Source organism: Pan paniscus, chromosome 5 (assembly GCF_029289425.2).
Source record: "Pan paniscus chromosome 5, NHGRI_mPanPan1-v2.0_pri, whole genome shotgun sequence".
NCBI classification, from domain to species: Eukaryota; Metazoa; Chordata; class Mammalia; order Primates; family Hominidae; genus Pan; species Pan paniscus.
In genome coordinates this window covers 151926793-151949530 of record NC_073254.2, presented here as the reverse complement: position 1 = coordinate 151949530, position 22738 = coordinate 151926793, and the positions used below count along the sequence as shown (strand labels likewise).

Sequence of the window (22738 nt, the reverse complement as noted above, 5' to 3'; positions counted from 1 at the left end):
CTTAGCCAGGCGTGGTGGCGGGCGCCTGTAGTCCCAGCTGCTCGGGAGGCTGAGGCAGGAGTATGGCGTGAACCCAGGAGGTGGAGCTTGCAGTGAGCCGAGATCGCCCAACTGCACTCCAGCCTGGGCGACAGAGCGAGACTCCGTCTCAAAAAAAAAAAAGAATAAATGAGCAAGAGAGAGCAGGAGAGGACAGAAATGTAGGGCTGTATTAGTCTGTACTCACATTGCTATAAAGAACTACGTGAGACTGGGTAATCTATAAAGAAGAGAGGTTTAATTGGTTCATGGTTCTGCAGGCTGTAAAGGAAGCATGACTGGGGAGGCCTCGGGAAACTTGCAATCACAGCGGAAGGCAAAGAGGAAAGAGACACGTCCTACATGGCTGGAGCAGGAGGAAAAGAACAAAGGGGGACACTTTTAAACAAGCAGATTTCATGAGAACTCTGTCATGAGACAGCACCAGGGTGATGGTGCTAAATCTTCAGAAACCACCCCTATGATCCAATCACCTCCCACCAGCTCCACCTCCAACACTGGGGATTACAATCTTACATGAGATTTGGTGGGGACACAGAGCCAAACCATATCAAGGACCCAAGGGGATTGCAGAAGTTCTATGAAATGGCAGGGTGTATGGCAAATCCTGACTAGCTTAGAAGACAGGCAAGAGGAGCTTAGAAGTGAGTTTGGATAGTGATTTGGGTGGATATTGGGGTAACTTACGATGGTGGCAGGACTTTGAGTGTGAAAACCAGAAAAAAAAATATATATATATATGAGATACTATACACACACATTATATATACACACATACATATATACAGTATATATTATAGGAAAGCTGACCAATTATCTGCAAAGATGATCCACTCCCAAAGGGAAAGTTCAGGTTGGTACCATGATCAAACCCCCCAGCTTTTAAGAACGTCCATTTGGTTTCTCTAGGAACTTTTGTTGTATTTCTTTTTCTTCAAAGAGGCAGAGAAAATAACCATGTTTTTGACTGTCAGTGTTATAATATTAGGTTGCAGCTTTTGTAGCTATTAAATGCAATTGTATTATTCAAAGGGACATTTCATTTTCCACTTGCACAGCTCTCTCTATTTTGGAATTGTCTCCTCTAGTTATTGAACTTAATAAGCTTAAATGCCCCCATATGTACAGAAAGGGTTCAGTATTATCCATATTGTGAGGCTGTATGACATCATTGTATCCAAGCCCTTTCATGCTCATTTTACACAGACTAGCACTTTCTCACTTTCTTTCTCTCTCTCCCTCTCTCTTTCACTTCATGACTTTAATGGCAAAAACTAGAAACTTACATTTTCTCCCTTCTCCTACAGCATTAATATTACCCACATGCATGTGCACGCCCACACATTCACCCATGGGGACATTTTCCAGACACAGCTTTTGCAACTATCACAAAATTAATAAATCCTGTATTAAACAGTGCCCAATTTTTTACTATAAATATTTCTACTTTCACATAGGTATTAATCTAATCTGTTTAGATGCTTTGGATATGGACATTTTTAATAATAATGATAATTGGTACCAAATTACTTAAACTGTATTTCTTGCTGCTTTCAAGAACTTATACTCCCCCCTGTGGCAATTTGATGACAAAAACAAAAACAAAACAGAAAAAAACAGGATCCTGAAGAATCACAATTCATAAATCATTCACAAGTTCAAAATAACGGTATGTTTCTTGCTAGAAAAAGGCTGTCAATACAAACTGTCATGACATTCTTTATTTTTTAAGTGTAATCTGCATAATACGTGACCGTGAAAACTACTGAGCTAAGTGCTAATACATAGTAAATGTGCTAAGGCAGAAATTTAGTATCTAAAAATATTCAGAGATGAACTAAAAGGACAGTTTTATTTCACTTTAATGAACATTTATTGAGTGTTTAGTCTCTGACAAGCATTGTTCTAGATGTTTTAGGATTTTTTGGTATTTAATCCTTGCAAAATGTCCCAACAATTCTATGAAATCTTATGAAGTGGGTACCATTATTATCTCCAGGTTAACAGAAGCAGAGACTTGGAGAGATTAAGTAGTTTGCTTAATGTCATGCATTAAGCCATATTAACATTTAATCATCTTATTAAATAGAGAAATAGAGAAAAAAATCTCTCCTGAAATGGTGAAAAAGAGAAATACAAAGTAGAGCAAATTTTATATTCAGATCAATTTGATGATATATCTATTTCTAAAACATTCTAAATCAAGATAAAAATTAGGCCTCACTCAATCCAAAATGGTGGCTAATTTTATGAAATGCTTTAAACTATAAAATTAGCTTATTTTAAGTGACAAAATTTCACACTAGAATGTCAAGCTACAATTGTTAAAAATCTTGTTTAATCAATTAAATATGAGCCAAGTTTATTTTGGCAGGTTTTATTCTTACGATCTTGAAAACAAAGCAGAAACACCAAAGTTTTTTTTTTTTTTAATGATGTACTAGTGTCTTCCCCACCTCACTGCACCTTTGCTTTTCTAGGCCTAGCTTGGTGGAATATTGGGCTGCCAGAAACAGTACAACAGGAGTATTTCCCTACCACCAGCAATGCCAGGAAAAATAAGGAAGTCCAAGTAAAATGACCCCCTGCAACACTTTAGTAAAGGATGCCAGGTGATGTAGCTATGACATAAATACATTTGGTGAGTGGCTTCTGCCTTGTGGTCTCCGGCCCTCACATGCAGGGTCTAAGAATTCTCCTCATCCTTGGCGCTTACGCTAGACAAAATGGCTTCCAGATGGCCGTTTCTGCTCAACATAAGGTCATTTTCCCTTCTTGGAAAGTTGGATATGATGCATGAGAAACAGAGGAGTTTGGACTTCTTGAGTTCACTTTAGATGAAGGCCAGGCTTCAGTGTGTAAAATGAGAACACATGAGAGAAAAGTGGTAACAACACACTGTGGGTCCCCCCTCTCGGGGAGGCTTCAGAAGCTGACAAGGAAAAACCAGCTTGACCCATGAGGGATGGGCCTGCCTCGAAAGCGATCAAAGCCAACCAGGGAGGATACATTTGACTGTGGCAGTGCTCAGCCCTACTGCAAAGCAACATTGGTTCAAAGTCCATCTGAAACTGGACTGGAAGTTTGCTTGCTTACCTTCTGAGCTGAAAGCAAATAGTAGGAGCCTCAGCAATCAGTCAAATACGGAAACAGCAGGGAAAACCACAATCAAGAAGAACCAACATAGAGATGTTAGAAATGATGAAAATGCCACAAAAGATTCAATTGGACAAAATAAGTTTTTATCATCTGTATGTGAGAAATAGCTTAATAGTGATATTATTTCCAGACATGAGCAAGTCAATGGTTATATGAAATGTAATCCTGTAGTTGTTAACTTTCACACACATGTGCAGGTCAATAAGAAAATTCCCTCATTATAACCCCACCATTCCTAGACAACCCTCTCTCTGTGCCATGTGTAGTTATGATAAATCGCATTCCATTAACAACATGAAACTAGTTATGATTCAAATCAAATCCTTCCATGGCTAAAGGAGAGAGGGAGAAAGCTGTAAACCTGAAAGGCAAAGCATACTCAGTTTGAGGAAAGTGCATTTTCAGTTAAGGCAAGTTCATAAAATAAATATCAATAACATGGCAGGACATGTTTATTAGGGGATACTCGTGAAAAACCTATGTTGATAGTAGACATTGCTTCAGTGCTGATGGTTTGTCCCAGACTCTGTCATGATATTTATCCCTAAGGGTAGCTTATCAGTGAATGATACAATTATTCAAGAAGACCTTCATGATGTCTATGGTTGGTCCCAGTCTCAGCCGAAACAAGACTGCATAGGGTTAGACTGAACACTTTCAGTGTGGGCTGAGGCTGACATCAGAGCAGAGCACACCCTGATATTAAGCCTCCCAAAGCATACCCATCATCTTATTCATTTTTTCCTTTTTTAGCTGCATCAGTTAGTTAGTGGATAAGAAGAACATATCTGTCTACATAGCAACATCACAAAAATCTTAATTGTTAAAAAAAAAAAAGCAAATCTAAGCCCAAGTTTCTCTACTAATACAGGTCAGTAAACATTTTCTTTCTACTTCATGTTTATCTCAGACCACAGCACAATACAATACTGACTGCCAGTTAGCCCATAGGTGTTTATATGCCTTCTAGGGTGTGTCCTTTAAGAGTTTAAGATCTGAGATAACTATCTTAAGGACACACAGTGTTCAGAGATCACCATATATAGAATGGAAAGAAAAGAAGCCGTGAAGTTTGGAAGAAAAGGCAAGGGGTGTTCTCTTTAGAAGAACTGAATTCAAATTCACTTGTCCCTTCTCCACCTCTAACCAGGCTTGTGTATGTTAGCATTATCGGACCTCAATTTCCTCACCTGCAATATGGGTAGAATAATACCTAATGTGATTGTTATGATAATGAAGTAAGATGGTAACTGTGAAAGCGCTTTGTAAATTAAAAATTTCTACATAAACAAAAGAGAATGCAGTCAAAATTTTGAGTATCTATTTTAGGCACCCAGACAGAGTTCTAAGAAGCGTTCCCGCTAAATTGTTCAGATAAAATTGGCATCGTGCATTCTAACATCAAATTAAACAATGCATTAGTTGACTTTTACTTCAAATCTGATGATGTCAGGATTTTAAATAGAATGTGGTTTTTCTTCATATGTGGTGAAAGTTCTGACTTAGAAGATAAGATACCTTCTCAAAAAGCCTTATCCAGGTGCTCAGATTTTAATATATGATTCCCATAGTCATGGTTATTTAAAGATTTACACACAGGAAAATAGTTTAGAAACTCTTTGGATGATTCGAACAACTTGGTTTTTAGCATTCTAGAACATACTGGCTACCAAGTTTGCTTTTAATTTGAAAACTTACTTGTCACCATCATGGTAGCACAGTTCACATTACAAAATGAAATGAAAGAAAACTGTCAACCCAAATATATGTAAAGTGTTAAAGTCTGTAGCATCACATTAAGTAAAATACCACCTTGGTTTCCAAGAAATACAAATCTAAAGAAAATGTGATGGACACAAGCAATCATAATTTTTTAGTTGTTTCTTTATCATTTGCATACCATATTCTTATTAGTGATAAGTTACACATTTTTCACTGAAGAAAGGAAGACTGTTAGGAACTCCCTAACTCTCCCCACCCTCCAAAAATCAATGAAAACTATGAACATATAATGAAGATGAAGGGAGTAGATGCTATCAGGTGACAAAAATAAGCTGAGCATAGAATTTTGTTTTAGGTATCATGAAAAGTATGATTAAAATGCATGCCCACATTATCATCGAAGTGACAATATAAGGTATATAAGAAGCATAAGACAAATTTAAAAGTTTCATCTGTGGCCCGGCGCAGGGGCTCACGCCTGTAATCCCAGCACTTTGGGAGGCTGAGATGGGCTGATCTCATGAGCTCAGGAGTTCGAGACCAGCCTGGGCAACATGGCAAAACCCCATCTCTACAAAAAAAAAAAAAATTCTTTTAATTAGCTGGATATGGTGGTGCACACCTGTAGTCCCAGCTATCCCAGCTACTTGGGAGGCTGAGGCAGGAAGATCACTTGAGCCCAGGAGGCAGAGGTTGCAGTGAGCCAAGATCATGGCACTACATTCCACCCTGGGAGAAAGAGCCAGACCCTATTTCAAAAAGAAAAAAAGTTTTCATTTGTTAAATGTCTCTATCAATCCTGAACATCTAATCTAATAAAATAAATAAATAAATAAGAGGTAGGATTTGATTTTCTCTGAGCTCTCACCTAGTTTTAACACTCTAAAACCCATGCAGAGCTGGACACTGTTATAAAATCAAACTGTGATGGGCTTTTACAGTCAATCTGAGTTGGGCTTAGTTTTAAGAGCAAGGAGGAGCCACTGAAGAATGGAAGAGAAGGTCAATTTTAAAACTCTAATACCTTTATGAAAGTGCTTTCATAAATATTGTCTCCTTGAGCTGCACATTAACTGTGAACAGGTGGGAAATTTCAGGCTCAGAGAGAGTAGGTGTCTTCCCTGAGGTCACTGGCAAGCAAATGGCAGGTATGGAGCTCACACCTTCACCTCCTAGCCAGTCCTCTAGGCTCCACCTAATGGTATTCCAGGGAGTTTGAAGTTGTGAGAAGGGACCTCAGGCCTCTTGGCTAGAGGTGGGAGCACATTTCCAGGGATGAATGATGGAGTCTGGCTTAATCTGCACCCCTTTCCCACCCCGCAGCAGAATCCCTAGGAATACATTCATGTATATTTCACACTAGTCCTTTCAAAATATTTATCCTTTCACTTACTTCTATTATTTGAGATAAGAGAGCTAGTCCCAATTCTCTCTTCCTCCTAAACCTATTGATTGGGTGTCCCCAAATCACACATCTTAAGGAATGCTTATTTCCTCTGTTTTTCATTCCCACTCACTTAAATATCACCTTAAGTATCACCAAGGGGATGCTTCACATTCAGCCCTGATGAAGCAAGGGGCTGTAAATACTCCTGGTTGCTAAACGGTGATGAATTTGAGATTCTAACCTGTCGAGGACAGTGTAAGAGACCACCAGGCTCATTCCTACCTAGCAGCATCCTCATCTGGCACTATCTTAGATGAACAAAAGCTGACTAGAGGCAACACAGGATTCTAAGTAAACTACTTTAAAAAAAAAAAAAGAGTCTAATTAACAAAATAAGTGAAACAAACAGTAAGTTGAAGGGATATCATCTTACAAAACAAAACTTCCTTTCTCACCCCTCTGGCCTCCAACTCTATGGACAAGCGAGGAACAGGCAAACATAAAACACAAACCACATGCAACGGCCTTGACTGCCTTCTGACAAATACCTTTGCATTAGAAAATATCCTAAGAAAGTCAGAGAACTAATTATAAGGAGGAAAAGGCATGAAGGTAATGAATGTAATTTAGATAGTAAACATCCGCGTTTATCTTCCCCGCCATGAACTCCCAGCGAGTACGCCCTCTCCTTAACCTTCATCTTAAGCAAACAGGAGGTCATGACAGCCAAACCAGGGTCCCTGAAGATTTCAGAATAATATTTATTACTATTTTACAAAAAGCTTCTGGGATACCATTTTTTTTTTTTGTAGAATTAATTTACATGATTGAATTTGAGGCACGCTAGAAACATCAGAAACCTCCCCCTGACCCACCATAAGGACAAATCGCTCACTGTCCAGATGCCCATATACGGCCAGACTTCCTATAAGTCTGACAGCTCCGTGTATGCATTGCGTATGGGTCTTGGCTCTGAGTCACATTCCTCCGGCATGTTTCCCTGGGAGCTTTGATTTCCGCTTTGAGGGCTGGCACTGACTCCTACTTGCTCTTATAAGAAAATGTCTGCAACTAAAAGTTGAAAATGTGCAAGATTCCTTCTTTAAGTACACAAACACTCCAACTCTGGCCACTTTTCTGTAGTCCTGCCAGGTTTTCTCTGTGTCTGATACCTGATCAAGAAACCTTTTTTTTTTTAGGGAGGAAAAAACAACAAAAAACATAAGGGAAGGAATGTAATACATCCACAGCTGAACATCTTACAAGACTTAACCAAACGACCAGTACAAATGATGCCCTAGTAGACACACACACATACCTTATATAGCTTGGTAAACAGGACTCAGTGGCCAGCTTAGTTAATTCCTCATTTTACCACGAGGAAAAAATGCTCTCTAAAAAGCATTTGCTAGATAAATACTTGCTTACAAGTCAAAATTAGTGCATCTTAACCATTTTGCACACAAATTCAAAGATCTTTTTCTCCCAACTCTGACCTGCTGTCAATCAAAAGGGCTGGGGTAAGTCAAAGTTGGATGAAGTTAGAAGAAGCCACTATTTCCCACTTTACCGCCCAGGCACACACACACATTTGCTGAGTCATTTATAATAGTGCAAGAATTCAGATCCCATGGCATGAATTAAGGATGGAGTATCAGCCTTTCCCTTTGAGTTTCCTGGCATTTGATGGTCCATATCACAATAAAAACATACTTCTGAGTCTGTGAATGTCTTGGGTGTCTTCTCTCATTCTCTCTCTCTCTGGGTGTGTGTGCATGTGTGTGTCTGTCTCTGTGTCACTCTCTTAATAATAGTCTTTTATTTTAACTCCTTCAAAAAGAGTTTTGATCATAAAGCCTCAACCTAACCTGATAAGGCACAGAAACTTTTTATTTCCTGAGATTTCATATGTTCTATATATTTCAATATGCTTATTTCCTCTTAAGCAACATTAAAATCATCTATTTGGAACTGACTATAGATTTTTTTGAGACTTTGAGGGACTATGAGAATTTTATAGTAAAACCAAATTCTTTCTTCTGACATTTTTAACAACAGAGCAGAATGGTAATATACTTATCATACACAGAGATTGAAAAAAAAATCAAGAAAATCTGAAAAAAATAAAGCACCAATTCCCTGGAATTTTCATCTACTCAGCCCTCACTGAACCCTATTAAATTAAAAAAATTATGATTACTTTCATTTTTTAAACAGAAATGGGAATATGGCTCCTACGTGTGACTTCCCTGAGATCTGTGAAAGGCAGTTCCAAGAATACAACCTAGGTCATCTAACTATAACCCAGTACAACAATTTATCCCCTCCATGAATGAGTCTCCCTGCTGCAGGCATGAAGATGGTGGTAGCTTTCAGACTCTCCTGAGGATTCAGAAATTCCCCAACCCTTCTCCCACCTACCTCACTCCGCAAGCTAGGAGAGCTCACCACCAAGCCCACATCCCACCTTAGATGAGACTCGCACTGCACATCCCTACCCTTCCCCAGCCACCACACCTTTCCAACCATTAGTGGTAGATGTAATTGGGGGTTTAGGTCTTGAAAGGTTTCACTGTGGCTTCCCACATATTTTGGACTTTTAAAATCATCCACAAGGGAAGAAAAAGTTGAGGGCCAAGTTGCCTTTAATACACATGTGGCTATTAAGTTAACTTGGAATGTTCCTTCTTTAAATAGGAACTCTTAGGCCTCTTCTTTTTGAGGAATGCTTGGAAAGGACATTAAATAACAATGATGAAAATTCTTCCTGAGCTTCAGAGGGCACCCCCACCCCTTTGCTGGCCATTCACACTACTGACATGCAACTACACTCTATAACATGTGGCTGGCTTAACGAGGTAATCGTGCACAGATGATATGCTCTATGCTGAAGTTGGAGTGGTTATATTTCTTCTTGGCTATTTTTCAACAGAATGTACTGAAACTTTAAAAATTTGATCAGTTTAAACAGGCTGTTTTCAAATGATAAATCTATAATACATTGTTTCTAAAGCCGATCTTTGCACCACAAACAGATATGCTTATCTTGAACCCATGCTCTGAAGCATCAACAACTTAAAGGAATCTACTCACTGGTAACACCAATGTCAAATGATGCGGCATTACAGAATACAAAAATGGTATGGCCCTAGAATCACTCTCTTTATATAAAATGGGAACTGGAGTTATTAACAAAAAAGCCACTAAACAACATAGATTCCAAATGAAAGCACAGTGAATTAATTGGGTCTTTAGTGAAGCTAAGTAGCACTATATTAAGAAATGGAGATATGCTTAGGTTTATTGGCCATATTCAACATCTGCACACACCCAGGGAGAATAAAGCCTATTCTTTCCTTGTCCTAACCTCACTCCCTCAGGCTGCATGCTCCTTGGGTAATGAGAAGTCACAATCACTATTCATAGATGTGTGGGGAGTCACTAAAAGTATATTATTCACTGTCAATCTTAGTTTATATCCAGATACAACAGGGTACACTGCTCTTGTTATGGAATCCGACTTCTTATTTTAACAAGACAAACCAAATCCAATCCACATTTGAAGATTATAGGTTTTAATATAAGAAAATGCACTCATTTCTCAAAGACCCTAGTGAAGCTGTGTTTAAATGCTCCTAGGTGAACCCCCTTTGCATCCCAGTGTTCCCACCCTGACACCCAGAGCCCCTACCTACCCAACACAGAATCATTTGCTCTGATAGAACAATGGATCCCTTTTTCTGGAAACATTGATGGCCACTCGTCCCTTGTCCTTCCCTATATAAAACTCCTACATATATTAAGAGAAAACTAAGCAAGAGTTTTGGAAATCTGCCCCAGGAGACTGCATCCTGAGTCACACCCCTGTCTTTGTTCTCTTTCTTGTCCCAAAACCGTTACCTCAAGTGACAAATGATCAAATCTCAAATATAGAATTCAGGGTTTTACAGGTAGGCATCTTGAGGATTTCAAATGGTTAAAAGCAACTCACTCCTTTTCTACTCTTTGGAGAGTTTCAAGAGCGTATAGCCTCTAAAACGGAAATCATTGCTAAGGGTTGGGGGGGAGAAACCTTTTCGAATTTTTTAGGAATTCCTGCTGTTTGCCTCTTCAGCTACCTACTTCCTAAAAAGGATGTATGTCAGTGGATAGAACAGGGCAAACTTATTCGAAAAAGAAATAAGAAATAATTGCCAGTGTGTTTTTAAATGATATGAATCAGGAGTGGTGCGAAGAGGATAGGGAAAAAAAATTCTATTTGGTGCTGGAAATACTGCGCTTTTTTTTTTCCTTTTTTTTTTCTGTGAGCTGGAGTGTGCCAGCTTTTTCAGACGGAGGAATGCTGAGTGTCAAGGGGTCAGGATCAATCCGGTGTGAGTTGATGAGGCAGGAAGGTGGGGAGGAATGCGAGGAATGTCCCTGTTTGTGTAGGACTCCATTCAGCTCATTGGCGAGCCGCGGCCGCCCGGAGCGTATAAAAGCCTCGGGCCGCCCGCCCCAAACTCACACAACAACTCTTCCCCGCTGAGAGGAGACAGCCAGTGCGACTCCACCCTCCAGCTCGACGGCAGCCGCCCCGGCCGACAGCCCCGAGACGACAGCCCGGCGCGTCCCGGTCCCCACCTCCGACCACCGCCAGCGCTCCAGGCCCCGCCGCTCCCCGCTCGCCGCCACCGCGCCCTCCGCTCCGCCCGCAGTGCCAACCATGACCGCTGCCAGTGTGGGCCCCGTCCGCGTCGCCTTCGTGCTCCTCCTCGCCCTCTGCAGCCGGGTAAGCGCCGGGAGCCCCCGCTGCGGCCGGCGGCTGCCAGGGAGGGACTCGGGGCCGGCCGGGGAGGGCGTGCGCGCCGACCGAGCGCCGCTGACCGCCCTGTCCTCCCTGCAGCCGGCCGTCGGCCAGAACTGCAGCGGGCCGTGCCGGTGTCCGGACGAGCCGGCGCCGCGGTGCCCGGCGGGCGTGAGCCTCGTGCTGGACGGCTGCGGCTGCTGCCGCGTCTGCGCCAAGCAGCTGGGCGAGCTGTGCACCGAGCGCGACCCCTGCGACCCGCACAAGGGCCTCTTCTGTGACTTCGGCTCCCCGGCCAACCGCAAGATCGGCGTGTGCACCGGTAAGACCCGCAGCCCCCACCGCTAGGTGTCCGGCCGCCTCCTCCCTCACGCCCACCCGCCTGCTGGAAAAAGAAACCGCTCGGACTGAGTTTCTTTCTCCAGCTGCTGCCAGCCCGCCCCCTGCAGCCCAGATCCCAACTCGCATCCCTGACGCTCTGGATGTGAGAGCGCCCCAATGCCTGACCTCTGCATCCCCCACCCTTCTCTTCCCTTCCTCTTCTCCAGCCAAAGATGGTGCTCCCTGCATCTTCGGTGGTACGGTGTACCGCAGCGGAGAGTCCTTCCAGAGCAGCTGCAAGTACCAGTGCACGTGTCTGGACGGGGCGGTGGGCTGCATGCCCCTGTGCAGCATGGACGTTCGTCTGCCCAGCCCTGACTGCCCCTTCCCGAGGAGGGTCAAGCTGCCCGGGAAATGCTGCGAGGAGTGGGTGTGTGACGAGCCCAAGGACCAAACCGTGGTTGGGCCTGCCCTCGCGGGTGAGTCGAGTCTTCCTCTAAGTCAGGGTCGTGATTCTCTCCCAGGGAGGGAATCCTAACTGTGCCGAGCGAACGGGGGAAATACCTTATCCAGGCGTTTTACATGGTGTTTGTGTGCTCTGCTCTCGCAGCTTACCGACTGGAAGACACGTTTGGCCCAGACCCAACTATGATGAGAGCCAACTGCCTGGTCCAGACCACAGAGTGGAGCGCCTGTTCCAAGACCTGTGGGATGGGCATCTCCACCCGGGTTACCAATGACAACGCCTCCTGCAGGCTAGAGAAGCAGAGCCGCCTGTGCATGGTCAGGCCTTGCGAAGCTGACCTGGAAGAGAACATTAAGGTACATGTTCTGCTCTTATTAACTGTTTTTCACAGGAAAAACAGTGGATAGGACCCAACTTAGGGCTCTTGCCACGCTTGTTAGTATAAGCCCGTTATCTCCAAAACTATCTAACCATTGAGCTGTTTTGCTGGAATGAGAGCTTGTGTAATAGCAACCACCAGTTTTCCACTACGAAATCTTCCACAGGGTTAGTTAATTCAAGACATTCCAAGAGAGGCCCTGGCTATTTTTGGACATAGCAAATGAGACTCAAACTTCCTCCCCTCAAAATATAAACAGAAGTCAGACAACAGAAGACTAAAACACAGAGGGTTGAAGAAAGCCACTCCTCTTGTAGTGTCGCTGATTTTTTTTTCCTCTCTCTTTTCCCTTGTCTTCCTTAGAAGGGCAAAAAGTGCATCCGTACTCCCAAAATCTCCAAGCCTATCAAGTTTGAGCTTTCTGGCTGCACCAGCATGAAGACATACCGAGCTAAATTCTGTGGAGTATGTACCGACGGCCGATGCTGCACCCCCCACAGAACCACCACCCTGCCGGTGGAGTTCAAGTGCCCTGACGGCGAGGTCATGAAGAAGAACATGATGTTCATCAAGACCTGTGCCTGCCATTACAACTGTCCCGGAGACAATGACATCTTTGAGTCGCTGTACTACAGGAAGATGTACGGAGACATGGCATGAAGCCAGAGAGTGAGAGACATTAACTCATTAGACTGGAACTTGAACTGATTCACATCTCATTTTTCCGTAAAAATGATTTCAGTAGCACAAGTTATTTGAATCTGTTTTTCTAACTGGGGGAAAAGATTCCCACCCAATTCAAAACATTGTGCCATGTCAAACAAATAGTCTATCAACCCCAGACACTGGTTTGAAGAATGTTAAGACTTGACAGTGGAACTACATTAGTACACAGCACCAGAATGTATATTAAGGTGTGGCTTTAGGAGCAGTGGGAGGGTACCAGCAGAAAGGTTAGTATCATCAGATAGCATCTTATACGAGTAATATGCCTGCTATTTGAAGTGTAATTGAGAAGGAAAATTGTAGCGTGCTCACTGATCTGCCTGTAGCCCCAGTGACAGCTAGGATGTGCATTCTCCAGCCATCAAGAGACTGAGTCAAGTTGTTCCTTAAGTCAGAACAGCAGACTCAGCTCTGACATTCTGATTCGAATGACACTGTTCAGGAATCGGAATCCTGTCGATTAGACTGGACAGCTTGTGGCAAGTGAATTTGCCTGTAACAAGCCAGATTTTTTAAAATTTATATTGTAAATATTGTGTGTGTGTGTGTGTGTATAAATATATATATGTACAGTTATCTAAGTTAATTTAAAGTTGTTTGTGCCTTTTTATTTTTGTTTTTAATGCTTTGATATTTCAATGTTAGCCTCAATTTCTGAACACCATAGGTAGAATGTAAAGCTTGTCTGATCGTTCAAAGCATGAAATGGATACTTATATGGAAATTCTGCTCAGATAGAATGACAGTCCGTCAAAACAGATTGTTTGCAAAGGTGAGGCATCAGTGTCCTTGGCAGGCTGATTTCTAGGTAGGAAATGTGGTAGCCTCACTTTTAATGAACAAATGGCCTTTATTAAAAACTGAGTGACTCTATATAGCTGATCAGTTTTTTCACCTGGAAGCATTTGTTTCTACTTTGATATGACTGTTTTTCGGACAGTTTATTTGTTGAGAGTGTGACCAAAAGTTACATGTTTGCACCTTTCTAGTTGAAAATAAAGTGTATATTTTTTCTATAAAGGGCTTGGTTATTCATTTATCCTTCTAAACATTTCTGGGTTTTCTTGAGCATAAATAGGAAGTTCTTATTAATCATAAGATAATTCACCAATAATTTTCTAAATATCTTTTATTATTCTATACATTAATAAGTTGATTATTCCATAGAATTTTTATGTAAACATACTTCACACTGAATCAAGTATCACAGACTTGCAGGCATACACACCACATTGACTATACAGCCATTTTTTTTTTATCTTCACAGAACTTTATAGACACTTTAAATTCAATTCTCTCTAGATTACTTCAGTCTCCATTAACCCTGTTGTATTACACTTGGTCCTTTTGGCATTTGTACCTCTCTGGCCGTTATAGGTTAGTTTCCAACCCTTCACATCACAAACTAGTCTATGTGCCTTGCACGTGGAAAATGTTTACATTTTTAAAAAATTTTATGCTGTAGGTCTGTTTCTGAACTTCATTACCTTACTGTTAAATCTGAAAATTATGAAATGAAATCCTCATTTAAATGGAGCTATTTCATAAGTCTTGTTTTGTATAATTCTGTTTTTGGTTGCCATGATAACCAATGACAAATAGATGGCATAAATAGAAAAGGGAGGATGAGCAAATCTTCCATTCATTAACATTAATAGAAATTTGTTTTGAAAGTAATTCCTCCATTTGCCCAAGTCTTTGGCTTTATCAGACTTCCAGATTAATGCATCCTACCTTACCAAGTGGTTTATACATGAGAAAATGGAATTGTTCAAGAAGCCTCGTGTGGAAACAATATTGTACCTACCCAGGTAGGTTTTTACTAAAGAGTGAACCAAAGTGAGTGGTAAACAAAAGCAATACACCAAAGGCAACTAGAATCTTCTCCACATGCGGATAGCTGAGGATTCTAGGGGAAAAAAAAATTGCAGACAGACTAACCTTTCCCAAGGTAATTAGCAACGTTGTAGTGCCAACGTCATTTGGACAGACAAAAATACACCTGAAAATAAAGACTAGCTCTACAAACAACTGTCCACACCACAAACCAAAGGGAAAACTTCCCGTGTTCAGAATGTGAAAATTTATGGTCAAAACTCTGGGCTTTAAGGATACACCCACATCTGTATGTAGCAGTGCTGCCAGGAGCAGCACCCCACCTCCCCAAATAAATGTGCATGTACACATACACATAGGCACGCACGCAGAGTACACTGTTAGTTCACACCTCCTTTCTGTCAATTAATCCCTAACTGCAAAGATGAAGGGCCATGCATGATAAACGAGCCTGACTACTGAATTAGAGCATTCTGGAAATATAGAAGCAGCAGGAAAAGCATAGATTTCACATTTTCCAAATACCCACATTAAAAAAAAAAAAAAAGAGTCACTAGATTGCAAAACAAAAATCCCACAGGCAATGTTTCTACAAAAATTAGATGGCAATGCACACTTTCACCCCCCAAATATCGGAGGTAGGGGGTGCCAAATCATCAACCACCGTAAGATCTGCACCGTGTCAGCACGTGTGTGAGAAAAGCAGAGAAACAACAAGGTATCTGATGCTTCTGAGAACACGAGAGCTCTCAAACAGCCAGCAGGTAGTCACTAGATATATAGAAGGCCAGGCTGACAGCAGCTGTTGAACCTAGTAGGGGTTTGGCCTAGCACTCCAACAAAGCTTACAAGCCAGGGCTCCCTCCCAGGAGAAGACCCTCATACTCCTGGAAGTGGAATCTAAATTGAGCAGGTCACCAGACAGATGTTTCTCAAAAGAAGACACACAAGTGGCCAACAAGTATATGAAAAAATGCTCTACATTACTAACCATCAGGGAAATGCAAATCAAAACCACAATGAGCTATCACTTCACACCTGTTAAAATGGCTACTACCAAAAAAACAAAAGATAACAAAACTGTCAGCAAGGATGTGGAGGAAAAAAACCCTGTGCATTGTTGGCAGGAATGTAAATTAGTACGGCCATTATGAAAAACAGAAAGTTCCATAAAAAATTAAGAATACAATTACTATATGATCTAGTAATCCCATTACTGGGTATACACTCAATGAAAAAGAAGTCAGTATGTTGAAAAGATATCTGCACCTCCATGTTCATTGCAGCACTATCCACAATAGCTAAGTTACAGCATCAACCTAAGTGTCCATCAACAGATGGATGGATAAAGAAGATGAGGTATATATACACAATGGAGTACTAGTCATTAAAAAAGAAGGGAATCCTGTCATTTGTGGCAGCATGGATGAACCTAGAGTACATTATGTTAAGTGAAATAAGCCAGGTTACAGAAAGAGAAATATAGCACTATCTCACTCATATGTGGAATCTGAAAGGTTGACCTCATAGAAGTAGAGAGTAGAATGATGGTTACTAGGGGATTGGGGTTAGGCAGGAAAGTTGGGGAGATGTTAGTCAAAAAAAAAAAAATTTCACTTAGGCAATAAGAGTAAGTTCAAGAGATCTATTTTACAATGTGATGACTCTAGTTAATGATACATTCTATTCTTGAAAAATGCAAAGAGAATGGTTGTAAAGTGTTCTTAGCACAAAAACGCTAACTATATGAGGTAATGCATATGTTAATTCGCTAGATTTAGTCATGCCATAATGTAAATATACTTCAAAACATGTTTTACATGATAAATTATGACTTTATCTGTCAATATAAAATAAAACAAAATAAAAATTGAGTGGGTCAGGGACAACAGAGACATTAAAGGATTTGGATTAAAATGAGGAGGGAAACAGACGTTTAAAATCTCAGAAGGTAAACCGCAATATTTTTAATGCTGCATGAAAACAATAAAAGAGAGAGGTCTGTGAATTTAGAAAATTAAACCAAACCTCCTTCCTGAGCAAACTTTAGTAAAACTAATTTTATATAAATTAAGAAAACAAAATTATTGAAGCCAAATCCCTACAAAGTCACTATATTTAAAAAAAGAAAATAAAGAATAGAATAACTTTTCTGCAGATAATAAAAAATGTAAGAAATACATATCTACAAAATATAGAAAAATTATAACCTACTATTTCAAAAGTTTAAGAAAATGATATTGGACATAAATGATATTAATAGTAAGGAAATGACTAATGACATAAAATAGCAACATAAATCAGAATTAGCAAAACTTAAAAATATAGTTTCAGAAATCAACAGAGATTTAGAAATAAAGGAACTATATCAAACTAGAGGGAGCATAAGAGTGAATAAACTCTTACAGATAAGAAAAAAATGTTTAAATATAAAAGAAGAAATAAAAATGTTGCAATGAAAAGTAATAAATATTGTGGACAGGCAAAGAAAATCCAATATGTGGAGGGTAGAAATTCTTAAAGAAGAAAAAAAAATCCTAAAAGCTATAAGTCAAAAAAAAACTTTACTAGAATAAAAAAGTATTTGAAAGCACAAGTTGAAAGGGTGTGCCATGTGCCTAAACAAATCAACCAACAGCAAAACACATTCTAGTAAAACTGCTGGAGTTTAAAGAAAAGGGAAAAGCTATTTGAACATGAAGACAAAAAGAACATGAGCCTTATAAATAAAAAGAAAATTAGCTCATCGTTAGATTTTTTTTACAGCAATACTTTATGACAGAAAAAAATGGAATAACTTATTTAAGATACTTAAGGAAAGAAAATGAGAGTCAAGAAACTTTTATCCTCTAAAACTGATTTTCAAGTATAACTTGATTCTTGAAATCAAACCTTGAATGACTAGGTTCATCCCTGTTGTCACAAATGACAGGATTCCCTTCTTTTTTAATGAATAGTACTCCATTGTGTATATATACCTCATCTTCTTTACCCATCCATCTGTTGATGGACACTTAGATTGATTCCATAACTTAGCTATCGTGGATAGTGCTGCAATGAACATGAAGGACACAGACAAACTGTTAAAAACACACAAGAACTCAGGGCATATTTTTCCTGTGAGCCCTTGCTGAGGAACCTACTAGCAAACAAGCTCAAACAACACAAATGTCTGAGAGATACTAACCTAAGGACTGTAGTGAGAATAGAATATAGCTCACCTTTAGAACTAAGACTGAATGAAGGTTAAAAAGGAGAAAGTACCGTATACAGTGCAAAAAGTAGAACATTTCTGCATGTTTATTTGCATATATTTATTGGCATATATATTTATTTGCATATATATTAGATAATAAGGAAGTTAACAAATGTCATTAAGATCAAATCAAAAGGATTAGGGAAACAAATTGAAGCCAGACACAAAAGCATACAGAGTAGGGATATCTGCTCTGACACCATAGAGTACAACCATACAAAGTGGAAGAGAGAATGGAGATAGCATATGCCTTCCCCGCCAAAAACAATTTAGCTGCTTTTAGTGATAGTGGTGGTATTGTTATTCTGGGAATGTTAGGTGTGGAATGTGTAAGAAAGCAAATTAGCCATCATGAATATTCTAACTCTATCCCCAGCATTCATGAGTACTGAAATTCTCAGTGAGAAAGTCAGAAATCAGAGACATAATGGAAAACTGCTAAGGAAAGTTCTGTAGTCCAGAATTTGAACTGGAAATATAAGCATAAATTCGTGAGGTATTTCGTCTTTTAAAACACACACACACACACACACACACACACACACACACACAATTTTTCCCCCTACATCTGCCTACATAAGAGGCTTAGTTAGAATGACAACTCAAGACCAATGAATATCACTAGGCCCAGATTTTACACTTGAAATATTACTTTCCACTAAAGATATTAGGACTTCTTGGAGAATGAGTGATTCCAAGTCTGGGGCAAGAAATGTGTAAGATAAATTAATTTATGTTTAGAACATCTTTTCACATTAGCTAATAAGGAAGTTAACAGATGCCATTAAGATCATATTTAAAAAACTCTGGAGACAAATTGAAGAGACTCCAACTAAAGATGACACAATTGAGTTTTAATAAGAATGAGAAAGGCAGTACATTGGGCCTATTGACCATGCTTACATTCATTAATTTATAATGATCGTTAAAGAAGAACAACTGACCAGGTGTGGTGGCTCACACCTGTAATCCCAGCACTTTGGGAGGCCGAGGTGGGTGGATCACCTGAGCTCAGGAGTTCGAGACCAGCCTGGCCAACATGGCAAAACCCCGTCTCTACTAAAAATACAAAAATTAGCCGGGCGTGGTGGTGCGCGCCTGTAGTCCCAGCTACTCGGGAGACTGAGGCATGAGAATCGCTTAAACCCGGGAGGCAGAGGTTGCAGTGAGCCAAGATCACGCCACTGCACTCCAGCCTGGGGGACAGAGAAAGACTCCATCTCAAAAATAATAATAACAATGAATAAAAAATTAAAAAGAAGAACTAATTGGTAATTTTCTGGGAGTGATAAGGAACTAATTCAGTATATACAAAATATAATTTTTTCTGATGACTTCAGTATCGTTTTGTGTGTGTGTGTATTACACATCTCTCAGTGCCTCAGAAGACAGGCTGAATCTTTACCAAACCCCAACATCACCCGAAGATGGCTTTTTAAAAAAAAATAAATCTTTTAGTCAATAGTGCTCATCCATGATGGTTAATTTTCTATTTCTTTTAATAATTTTTAAACTTTTTCAAATTTTTTGAAATGAACATACATTATAAGAAAGATATTTTTAAAAAAACAAATTTCCATCTCATTAAAAAAACAGCAAGGAATATGTCAAAAAGTGTTCAAGTATTTTATGATTTTCATTTAGATGAAACAATACACAATACATAAATAAGTAAATAACTTAGCTATTCAAACCACTATATCTTAATTAGCCACGTGCCTAGGAGTACGTGCAACACACATCGAATCTCTAGGGAATGCACATATTCATTGTATATTCAGTGTTGTCTTTTACTCTATTTCTCTATACCATAAATAAAATGGTGAACGATTTTCCTCTGTATAACTATTCCTTACCTCATGAATCATACTAATTATATATAGACTGTTTCTAAGACTAAGAACAAAATAAACAAAGTAAAACATATTCTTAAAATACTGTCAGATTCTAAACCTAAATATAGGATTCAAAGCAATAGACATGTAGACCCATCTTCTATATTACATGTTTAAAAGATAGTCAAAGAAGAGTTAGTAAGAAATGAGGAGCACCATTGATCAATTAGAATTTGCATCGCAAGAATATAAAACTTTTACATTAGGTCAACAAATTCTAACACAATTTTTGTCAGCAAGTTAACATGTATAATTTAGATAACTACAATAACTTTTAGTCTTTGGTATATATTCAAGAGAAGTGAGCAAAAGACATACAAAATTCTCAAAGCAGTTTCATCCATCCAAAAACCGAAAGTAAAAATCTGAATTCTGTAAACAGAAAAATTGATAGAGTATAGAATATTTATATAATGGAACAATATACATCAATTAAAAAGTGCATTTCCCCAAAACATGTTTCTTTGCCATATTTTGAAATGGCCCTGCAAAGTTGTTCTTTGTGAGGGAAAATTTGCACCTCTAAAGAATCTCTATTAACATAGCTAGATCTTTTTCTTCCAGACTCTCCCAATCCTAAAGAGATGAACTAAGATCTGAATAGGAAACATTTGTCACTTCTTGCCTCTACAGGCAGCCACTATAAGACCTCAAAAGAACTTGGGTTTCCACAATGTTTATCTTAACCTGAACATTCCCTTTCTATCTATCCCAGGCCTTTTTTTTTTTTTTTTTTTTTTTGATACAAAGTCTCTCTCTGTCGCCCAGGCGGGAGTGCAGTGGCGTGATCTCGACTCACTGCAACCTCTGCCTCCCGGGTTCAAGTGATTCTCCTGCCTCAGCCTCCCGAGTAGCTGGGATTACAGGCATGCACTACCACACTAGGCTGATTTTTTGTATTTTTAGTAGAGACGGGGTTTCACCATGTTGCCCAGGCTGGTCTTGAACTTCTGAGCTCAGGTGATCCGCCCGCCTTGGCCTCCCAAAGTGCTGGGATTATAGGCGTGAGCCACTGCGCCCAGCCTCTATCCCACGTCTTGAGACAAACTCAACCAATTGTCAACCAGAAAATGTTTAAATTCACCTATAACCTGGAAGCCTCCCCTTCCCCCCACCACCCGCCCCACATCTGGACCAAACCAATGTATTTCTTAAATGGATTTGATTGATGTCTCATGCTTCTCTAAAATGTATAAAACCAAGCTGCACTCAGACCATCTTGGGCACAAGTTCTCAGGACCTCTTGAGGGCTGTGTCATGGGCCATGGTCACTCATATTTGGCTCAGAATAAATCCCTTATATATAAAAAAGAAAAGCACTATTATGGTGAGTGAAAGAAGTCAGGCACAAAAGCATACATACTGCATAATGTCATCTATATGAAATTGAAGAGGAAGCAAAACTAAATAGTGATAAAGGCAGGGTAGTGGTTACTTTGGAGGTGGGGGCATGAGAGAACTTGGCACATATTGTTAAATCTCTATTATATTTCAATTAAAAAGTTTAAAAATTAAATATATTCAAGCACTTTTTTTTTTTACTTTAAGTTCTGGGATACATGTGCAGAATGTGCAGATTTGTTACATAGGTATACATGTGCCATGGTGGTTTGCTGCACCTATCAACCCGTCATCTAGATTTTAACTCTGCATACATTAGGTATTTGTCCTAATGTTTTCCCTTTCCTTGGCCCCCACCCCCCAACAGGCCCCCATGTGTGATGTTCCCCTCCCTGTGTCCATGTGTTCTCATTGTTCAACTCCCACCTATGAGTGAGAACATGCGGTGTTTGGTTTTCTGTTCCTGGGTTAGTTTGCTAAGAATGATGGCTTTCAGCTTCATCCATGTCCCTCCAAAGGACATGAACTCATTCTTTTTTATGGATGCATAGTATTCCATGATGTATATGTGCCACATTTTCTTTAGCACTTTTTAAAAAGAATTTTGCCAAAACATTAAAAGTGATTATCTAGGAGTTATCTTTTTCATCTTTATTATATTCCATACTTTCCATATCATTCACAAAGAGTACTTATTCCTTGCAATTAGAAAAAAAAATTATTTTTAAATATTTAAGATGAGTTCCTGAAAAATAACACATAATGTTCATAACACGTTTCATTGCATAATTAAATTTCTACAGCACCATATAAATGTGAGATTGGAAGGACTATTTAATGAGGATGGAAACTCAAAGATAGAAGTACCTATAAGAAGAAATTCCCTCAAAGTGTACAAATGTCTTAGGGAGTCACTGAATTTCCCTTTTAACATCCAGTGTGTACTCATGTCAATTTTTATTTAAATCTGAGAGGATGGCTTGCTGTCTTTCAACATTCACATTTTTATTAACTTATCAGCAGGCTTATTCATTAAGTCATAGTTCCAAAATAAAACTAATGAATAGAAACTGTTGAAACTATATTTATGTATATATATAGTTATATATATACAACTATATATATAAAACTATATATAGTTGTATATATATAACTATATATATATAAAACTATATATATAGTTATATATATAAAACTATATATAAAACTATATATAGTTATATATGTGTATATATATTTTATATATATATATAACTATATATATATATATAACGGGACTCAATCAACATCATTTAACTATAGAGCATGACAAGATTTTAAGGTTTCTGGAGTCCCATGAGGAAAATAACATCTCACTATGTATGTTCCACTTCAGCAATAAGGGTTATCAACACATTACATCATGTGTGTGTGCACTACAGCAGG

General features: G+C 39.3%; 1 protein-coding gene across 1 annotated transcript; it reads left to right on the top strand.

The window, feature by feature from the left end:
- Positions 1-2475: 2475 nt before the first annotated feature.
- CCN2 (cellular communication network factor 2) lies at positions 2476-14005 on the top strand. Its single transcript, XM_034962865.3, has 5 exons — positions 2476-11078; positions 11193-11415; positions 11642-11893; positions 12025-12236; positions 12623-14005. The coding sequence occupies exons 1-5, from the start codon at positions 11013-11015 to the stop codon at positions 12917-12919; spliced, it is 1050 nt and encodes a 349-aa protein (XP_034818756.1). The 5' UTR covers positions 2476-11012; the 3' UTR covers positions 12920-14005.
- The last annotated feature ends 8733 nt before the right edge of the window (positions 14006-22738 follow it).

Coding starts and splice junctions, on each gene's coding strand:
- CCN2 (XM_034962865.3), top strand. CDS start 11,013: ATGACCGCTGCCAGTGTGGGCCCCGTCCGCGTCGCCTTCGTGCTCCTC. Junction 11,416..11,641: donor CAAGATCGGCGTGTGCACCG/GTAAGACCCGCA, acceptor CCTCTTCTCCAG/CCAAAGATGGTGCTCCCTGC. Junction 11,894..12,024: donor GGTTGGGCCTGCCCTCGCGG/GTGAGTCGAGTC, acceptor CTGCTCTCGCAG/CTTACCGACTGGAAGACACG.